The sequence below is a fragment of the Herpailurus yagouaroundi genome, unplaced genomic scaffold (assembly GCF_014898765.1).
Source record: "Herpailurus yagouaroundi ecotype Mexico unplaced genomic scaffold, PumYag 163, whole genome shotgun sequence".
Taxonomy (NCBI): Eukaryota; Metazoa; Chordata; class Mammalia; order Carnivora; family Felidae; genus Herpailurus; species Herpailurus yagouaroundi.
This window is the reverse complement of record NW_024412404.1, coordinates 25,817,318-25,826,644: the sequence shown is the minus strand read 5'-3', so window position 1 is coordinate 25,826,644 and position 9,327 is coordinate 25,817,318. Positions and strand designations below refer to the sequence as shown.

General features: G+C 37.2%; 1 protein-coding gene across 6 annotated transcripts in view; it reads right to left on the bottom strand.

Moving 5' to 3' along the window:
- The window catches only part of SHLD2 (shieldin complex subunit 2), an 85,537-nt gene that overhangs the window by 9,701 nt on the left and 66,509 nt on the right, over positions 1–9,327 (bottom strand). For 5 of the 6 annotated variants that reach the window (XM_040485644.1, XM_040485642.1, XM_040485646.1 and 2 more), the window contains 2 exons: positions 6,864–7,070; positions 942–1,170 (listed from right to left, as the gene is read on the bottom strand). In XM_040485644.1, coding sequence (XP_040341578.1) covers positions 942–1,170; positions 6,864–7,070 — 436 coding nt within the window. Of the gene's footprint in view, positions 1–941; positions 1,171–5,832; positions 5,875–6,863; positions 7,071–9,327 lie in introns of those variants that run through there. The other variant, XM_040485647.1, reaches the window with a different exon arrangement.

The following is a 9,327-nucleotide window of genomic DNA, read 5'->3' as shown; positions in this document are numbered from 1 at the left end:
GGGACAGAGAGAGACAGAGCATGAACGGGGGAGGGGCAGAGAGAGAGAGGGAGACACAGAATCGGAAACAGGCTCCAGGCTCTGAGCCATCAGCCCAGAGCCTGACGCGGGGCTCGAACTCACGGACCGCGAGATCGTGACCTGGCTGAAGTCGGACGCTTAACCGACTGCGCCACCCAGGCGCCCCTGCATTTAGTTTTTAGATACTGCAGTAGTTAGAAATAGAAAAGAGCATAAGACACTGATGGCTATTCTATAAAGCCATATAAGGTAAAAAGAAAAATATTATCCATGACTCTGAACATTTATTATTTGAAAAATGTGTCTTCCACTGAGCTGGTTTGCAATTTTACCAAAGAACATTTGCAATCCTTAATTTCTAATATAAAGTTGGAAAAACTAAGGCACAGAAACGTTAAACATCTTATTAGCTTCCATAACTCAGAGGTTAGATCATAGAATACTTTTAACTTTTAAATTCCAATTATATGTTAAGGTAGGGAAATCAGTTTCTCATGAGCCATTTAGATCTTGGTTAAAAATATAAACCAAGTAAAAATTTTCTTCAGTATAGCTGCTTGAAGACAATAAAAATCTCCCAATTACTGCTTTTAAAAATTCCTGTTATGATTACTGGATAATTTTTGCTTTCATAAATAACCATTTGTCATTCAAGGGAAAAAAATGTATTCTCTTGGATTTAGCTCTAGTTAGTTCTCATAGGGTGATGGGCGTTGAGGAGGGCACCTGTTGGGATGAGCACTGGGTGTTGTATGGAAACCAATTTGACAATAAATTTCATATATAAAAAAAAGAAACTTACAAAAAAAACAAAAAAAACAAAAAAAGAAAGTAAGAACTGATATATACGATTTGTTGGTCATTTCCGGTCCTCTAATAATAAATCTCTTCCGTCCCACTGGCTTGCCTGGCTGCCTCACCTGTAGTACAGCTTCTTCATCGTAAAGGGCAAGCAGCTGTAGCACTGTTTATAGATCTTATTCCCATCAGTTTCCAGTTCTGATCCGCACTTTGCACAGCCAGTATATGCAATGTCAGGAAGGGAAGAGAAGATGCTCCTCAGGGAGCTGTGGGCATTCAGAGTTATCTTCTGAGCTGCTGTAACAGGTATTACTAGCTCTAAAATCTGGGCTTTGATTAGAATCACTCCTACAAGAGACCAACAAAAAGACATATTTATAAATGATAGGACCAAAATTATAACTGCAGTTTACAAACATGGTTAACGATATGGTTGATTCCGTTGCTTTTACAGTGAAGGATATCCCTGAGGACTCGCTTTTGGTCTTCTCTTTTGTTCACTCTTTCCCTGGACAATCTCACCCGCTTGCAATTTCAGTGTTCATTCTGGGAAGTGATGGGTGAGCTGCCGGTAACTAAAAGTGAAGATTTATTTGGAGAGTTTGGTTGCAGAGGTGGGTGTTTTCTTCCTCTCTGTTCTCTAGCATCATGCAAAATAAGGTCTATCCTTCTTTCAGGAGAAATTCCTTCAAACACTTGAAACCAGCTAATATACCCTCTTTCCCTGTCCTGTCTTTCTTCTAATCATTGCTAAAAGCCAAGTGGCAGGTCAGCTATTCTTTCAGTCTCTGCTTTATCCAAAATAATACACCACTAGCTTATCCTCTGTTTAAACTTTGTTTTTGTTTTTCAATTTCCTGCCCATCACCATCCATTCTCTGGGCATAGGTTACACAGCACATGAGCACCGAGAGTCTGCATTTACGAAATGTGTGACTCGCCAGGACATTGAGCATGTTCCTTGACTGCTCACTGGCTCATGCATTCACCTGTTAGACAAATACTGAGTATCTGGTATCTATCAGGCATTCCCTTTTTCTAATTCGCCTTTGCCTTATTATATACTAGTGAGGTCTGTGAGTTCATCTGAGTTCATCTTCTCCCCTCCTCTCCAGATTCAGTTTAAAACCTTTATTTAAGCCTTTGGATTTGTTCTTCTTCATCCTTTTAGCAGGGAGTATACTCCAGGTCAGGAACTCATCCTTCTGGCTACCTATGCTCTTTTTGGGTTGTCTTCTTTAAGACTCCCACTAATGGTGACTTTCCTATTCCTAAGTCCTTCTGTTTGCTTTAGTCTTTTGGCACCCAAAGACTTTTCCAATCATGTCCTGTATCCCACATGAATTGCAAGAATACGTAGTGGTCAGCATACTTAATAAACTACAGCAGACTCTACATCATACCTTTCCACAGACATGTTGAATCACTAAAACATTGATGAAAGAATTCAATAATTTTAGAAGAACACTAACATCACTCCTAACATTTTATAAATTTACACACCTCTATAAAAGAATTAAAAGTTCATTATTAATGTAGCTTCTGCTTCAAGGGGGCTTATAGCCTGCTGGGTACTGACATTCTGCTGATGGAAGGACCAGATGCTGAGTAAGCATCTTCATTTCTTTATAAGGAGCCAGGCACAGCCTCACCCCATCCAGCTTCTGTGAAGTTTTGTTAAGAGAACAGACTTTCTTAGGAAATTGTCCCATGTTGAGCTCCCTTTCTCCCTCCTTTTATTTAACTGAAACATGTCAGGAAAAAACTGCTTGTACTTCTATATACTCTATCCATTTCTGTCTTAAAAACACATAAACAATGAGAGAAACAATGAATTTAGCCCTCATAAGTGAACACAAAGAGAAGGAAAAATGGCTAAAAGGACCACTCTGAACACAGCCTAACCAGGGACTGACTGTACAGCACAAAGTCTCTGCATGGTTTAACAACGGGGAGTCCATCTCCAGAGTTTGCAAGGACATGCCCAATCCTCAGCCTCAGCCCCCAAACCAAATCTTCAGAGCTGTGAGCACCTATTTTGTTAGTGTTTATGATAGTCATTTTTATTTTAAAATCGATTTCTATGTCTTCAATTCCAGCAGGGAGCTGCTCTGTGTAAGCAGTAGATAATAGAGCTGACTTCTCCATGACACCAAGTTAAATGTAGCCCCTATTCTACCTGTGGCATACTTTCTTGCAGCAACCAGCTCCATAAGCCTATAGTGCTCTTGGAGGGCAGAGGAGGGGTGCATAAATATGAAGCAGTATAAAAATTTGTATATTCTATCATCTGTGTTCATCTTCTAGAAATGTTAATTTTTTAAGGTTTTATTTTTAAGTAATCTCTACACCCAACATGGTGCTCGAACTCATGACCCCAAGATCAAGGGTTGCATGCTCTACTGACTGAGGCAGCCAGGCGCCCCCAGGAATATTAATTTAAATTAACTGTTAGTATTGGGGTGCCTGGGTGGCTCAGTCAGTTACGCATCCGACTTCAGCTCAGGTCATGATCTCTCGGTTCATGAGTTTGAGCCCTGCATTGGGCTCTGTGCTGACAGCTCAGAGCCTGGGAGCCTGCTTTGAATTCTGTGTCTCCCTCTCTCTCTGCCCCTCGCCTGCTCACACTGTGTCTCTCTCAAAAATAAACATTAAAAATTAAAAAAAATTAATTAACTTAGTATTAATAAATGTTGCAATGTAGAACTAGGTATATGGAGTTCTTCTCTAAGAATAAATCTCTGTATTCCATTAAAAGTTGGGTTTTTTGAGAGGTGTTACTGTTTTTGTTTTCCACGTGCATTCTCCTTAGACTTAATAATGGTCATATCTTGGAGAACATATATGCATACATATGTGAATTAACACTACACAAGTCAGAAAATTTTAATCTGGCATTTGGCCAACGTAGAAAAAGGGACTGGATTTATGCTCCCATCTTATGATATAATAAAAAATAAATATTTGATCTTTGTCCCTAGTTCCTGGCACAGAGCTCTAAAAAATGCTTGGATCTCCAAGTGATAAGAGTGACTTCCGTATGCTAATAAGATGATGACAGGCGGCTGGGGGCCCATGGGCAGCTTCAGGTCTTGGTGGGGAAGGGGGCTGATGACCAGAAAGACCAAGGCATGGTTAGAGAGTTGGAACTTTCAGCTCCACCCCCCCAAACTCTGGGGAGTGGAAAGAGATTGGAGATTGAATTAATCACAAACAGCCAGTGGTTTAATCAATCATGCCTACACAAGGAAACCTTGATAAAAGCCTTAAACAAAAGGGTTCAAGGAGCTTCTGGGTTAATGAACATGTTGAGGTACTGGGAGAACCTGAAAAGGGTGGAGGCTCTGTGCCCCTTCATCCATACCTCGCCCTGTGCATCTCTTCCATTTGGCTGTTCCTGAGTTGTATCCTTTATACCAAACCACTAGATGCAAATAAAGAGTATTCCGGGGGCACCCGGGTGGCTCAGTTGATTAAGCGGCTGACTCTTGAGTTAGGCTCAGGTCATGATCTCACAGTTCAGTTTGTGAGATGGAGCCCTTGTGTCAGGCTCTGCATTGACAGCACCAGCGCAGAGCCTGCTTGGTCTTCTCTCTCTCCCTCTCTCTCTCTCTGCCCCTCCTCTGCTCACACACGTCCTGTCTCTCTCTCAAAATAATATTTTTTTTTTTAATGGATACATTGGAGTTCATCAAGATTCAAAACTTAGGGCCTTCAAAAGACCTGGTTAAAAGAACAAGTGAGAAGACAAATGATAGACTAGGAGAACATCTTTGCAAAGCATGTATCTAATAAATAATTTTTATTCAGAATATAAAGAACTCTCAAAATTCAATAATAAGAAAATAATCAACCCTTGTTTTTTAAATGGGCACAAGATTTCAGTTGACACTTCATCAAAGAAGACATATGGATGGCAATGAAGTACATGAAAAGATGCTCAATATCATTAGCCAATAGGGAAATGCAAATTAAAACCACAACCACCTATCATTACCTAAATTAAAAAGAATGCCCATACCAAGCGTTGACGTGGATATGGGAAAAACAGAACCCCCACACACTGCTTGGTGGAAATGTAAAATGCTACAACTACTTTGGAAAACAGTTTGACAGTTTCTTAAAAAATTAAACACACATCTACCATACAATACAGCTATTTATTCAACTCCTAGGTACCTACCAGCAAAAAAAGAAAGGACTATGTCCATCTAACACTTTATACATGAATGTTTATAGAAGCTTTACTTATAATAGCCAAGAACTGGAAACAACCCAGATGTCCATCAGCAGATGAACAGACAAATCGCAGTGCATTCATACAACAGAATAAAAAGGAATGAATTAGTGATATGCACAAAAGCAGAGATACATCTCAAAAGAATTTGCTTAAAGATGCCAAACAAAACAGTGTACATAATATATGATTCCATGTATAAAAAATCATAGAAAAGTCAAACTAATCTCTGGTGATAGAAAGCAGATTGATTGCCTAGAAGGATCAGGGGTCAGGCATGCGTGGAAGGGAGAGATTACAAAGGGGCAGACTGGTGATGGTTTAACGACTGTGGTGATGGTTTCATGGGTTTCGTGTCAAAACTCACCAGTGTGAATGTGTATACTTCAAATAAGGGCAGTTTACTGTATGAAAATTATGCCCTAAAAACTCAGTTAAAAACCTTTTTAAATCTGACACTCTGAGCCATATTTGAAAAGCACTCTGATAGATCCTCTGCTCTGCCTATGATACAACTTACACCTTTCTGTAGATGTACCAAAAGGGGGTATAGCGTGCCAGCAAAAAGTCCCAGAAATAAACTTGAAAATCTTAGCATGTGATCTCTTAGGAGCTTCAAACCCATTTCATTTTGGAACAGATTCTTTTTTATTAGAATTGTAAAAATAATCTTATTTCACTTAAACCACACCTAGCATTTAATAAAATCTAAAACCATCTATAAGAATTCAGAAAATCACTCATGCAAACGGGAGAATAAAATTAAAACTTACTATCAAGATCCAAAGTTCCTGAGATATTCTTAAAAACTTAACCTTACAAAAGCACCAAAAATGGTAATCTTATATAAATTCTGAGAAAAAAAATTTGACCAAATATTATCTTTTTCATTAGAAAATTTAAATTATGTAACAATAAACCTACAGATACATTCCATTTTTTTCAACCCTCATTTCCCCTCTAAAAACAATTGCTACAATAACCACTAGAAAACATTCTATTAGTTTCCAAGATTGATGATCACTGACATTTACTGATTGATTATTGGCATTTAGCAACCTTAAATATAGCCTTGAATGCCATCTAATTTGTTATACCTTTAACTAGGAGTTAGCATACTTTTAGCATCATCTCTGTACTTAGGAAGCCAATGCAATTTATGAGAAGTATTTTCCACTTAACTTGTATCACTTTATCTAGTTATTTTCACTATTTGACTCTCTTTATTCTGAAGTGTATAACATATTGAACACAAAGCACATTCCTTTTACTACTGCACTCTAATTACTTTAATGGTATTAAGTTCATGGAAAGCATGTATGTGAATAAAATCCATTTCCAAAGCCATTCTTTCATGTAGTGTTTCTAAGGATTAATTTCATACCCATATATGCACACACACATACAAATACGTGAGTTCAGAAAGTACATTATATTTTACTAAGCAGTAAGCAAATTGCGTGGATTCTATATCAATGCTAAATTTTAACAACCATGTATAGGTAGCAGCTTAGTAACTTGATAAAATGCTTATCTCAACAGTCACTCTGGTTAGGGTCATTTTTCTATTTCCGGTTTATTAAATGATGAACGGCTTGTATAAATATGCAAAAAATATTTTTAAGTAATTCTCTAATAATTACAACTTAACCTCAAAGGATTGGTAGGCAGAAAGCTCAGAAGATGCAAATATCTGGTTCGGCTATTTATGATGATCTGTATTTCACTTTTATGTTCAATTGTACATTTTTCCCCACAAATGGCAGCTTAACCTAGCAGTGTCTTACATATATAGAGATCTTACCTGAACACTTATCCTCTAAGTGTGTTGCCAAATCTGACATCTTCACAAAGGAGGGCATGCTTTTTTGGAATTTTGCTTTAAATTTAACCGCCCTTATATCATCATCAAACAGGCACTCACAGGATGACCAAGATGTTGTATGCAATTCTAAGCTTTCTAGGTTGTAATTGCGCTGAACAAAAAGATATTTAAATTCCCAAATATAATCTTAAACAAACAAACAAAAACAAAAAGTCACCAAAAAAGAAATAATCTAGGCTCAGAATCAAATTAAATAGATCAATCTGATTAAATCAGTTAAATGCAACATTTATCGCACTAAGGAATTTGGGTGTAAAGAGACAAAATGTGAACGCTGTTTTAAGGCAATAGGATAAAGATGCTGGAGATAATTTTAATAAAAATGTTTTCTAAAGATTTCCTGGTCTCTTAAACAGTCATAATTTATCATAACCAACTGCTTTTCAGACTAGCTATTTCCTGTTTTGGTATTTATAGGCAAAGATTTTTAAAAATAGTAAGGCATAGAAATGGACACATGTCTGCCATAAGTAATATCTCTCGTTGATTTTCCAACACCTTTGTTTTCTTATTTAGCTAATTTTTCCAGGACCAAAAAAAAAAAAAAAAAAAAGCATTGAGAGACAATTGCATGTATTTTTAGCTCCATCAGTAATAATCTGAATCCTTAAAACCACAGTAGCATAGAGCTCCTTTTCAAATAATCACATTCTATATTCATAAATTCAACTTTATAATAAAACAAAAAGATTTCTTAGCACTAAGTTTTCTAATAATAACAGCTATTTTTATAAAACAGTATTTTTAGTTTCCTTCAGGCAATAAATCTAATTCACACCCCTCCCCAACACTGCCTCCTTAGTTTTTTTCCTTAGTTTCGTTTGGAAAAATGGACAGTCTTAAAAACGGTAAATCTGTACAGACAGAGCATCGTTAGGAAGAGCTAAAGCATATATATTCCAAGTTATTGCTTAAAAACAATAGCTATTTTTAAAATGGTTTGCTTGTCTTATTATAAAATACATGCTTAGAAATGAGAGAAGCTAAATAAGCAAATAAATAACACCTGTAACCTCAACATCCCCAAATCAACACAGTTAACACTTTTGTGGACATCCAGTTGTTTTCAATGTGATTTTTACTTAATATGTTAAATATATTTTGTATGTCCTTAAGTATTATTCTATATTAATTTTTTTAATGTTTATTTACTTTTGAGAGAGAGAGAGAGAGACAGAGAGACAGAGAGAGAGCAAGCAGGGGAGGGACAGAGACAGAAGGAGACACAGAATCCAAAGCAGGCTCCAGGATCCGAGTTGTCAGCACAGAGCCCAATGCAGGGCTCGAACCCATGAACCACGAGATCATGACCTAAGCCGAAGTCGGATGCCCAACTGACTGAGCCACCCAGGCGTCCCATTATTTTATATTATTTTAAAATACTACATAATATGTCAATACTTTGGCACAGATATTCCAAAATCTTAAAAATTATTATAGCAATTCCCTATTATAAAAGCATGTTGGTTGTTTTTTCAATTCTTTACTATTATAACAATACTGTGATAAATATATTTTTAGCTACATCTCTATAGCCATGAGAAATTCCTAGAAGTATAATCATTAGGCGAAAGGTATTCCAAATTCTGAGATTTTCAAACACATTACCAGTTGTCCTCAAGAAAGGTTTTGCCAAATTACATTTCCAATAGTTTATGAGAGTAGCTGTTCCTCCACATATTCTCTATCAATTTCTCAGGAGAAAAATCACGGGCTGTCATTATTTTATTTGTGTGCCTTCAATTACTAGTGAGTAAATTTTTTTCATACATTCATTGGCCATCTTTATTTCTTCTTTGGGGGACTTTCTGTTCATATCTCCTGCCCATTTATCCTTACAGATATTTGTCTTTTGCTTATTGCATTATTTTCTGACAAAATGCAATATTTTTTTCTGGTTTTTCACTTTCTTTTTAATTTGGTATATGGTGATTTTTTTTTAATTTTTTTTTCAACATTTATTTATTTTTGGGACAGAGAGAGACAGAGCATGAATGGGGGAGGGGCAGAGAGAGAGGGAGACACAGAATCAGAAACAGGCTCCAGGCTCTGAGCCATCAGCCCAGAGCCTGACACGGGGCTCGAACTCACGGACCGTGAGATCGTGACCTGGCTGAAGTCGGACGCTTAACCGACTGCGCCACCCAGGCGCCCCCTTTTTTTTTTTTTAATTTTTTTTTTTTTATGGTGATTTTTATGTACGGTTCTTGTTGCTGCATTTTTTTAACCTTCTAATCTTTTTTTTTTTTTTAACGTTTATTTATTTTTGAGACAGAGAGAGACAGAGCATGAACGGGGGAGGGTCAATGAGAGGGAGACACAGAATCTAAAACAGGCTCCAGGCTCTGAGCTGTCAGCACAGAGCCCGACGCGGGGCTCGAAC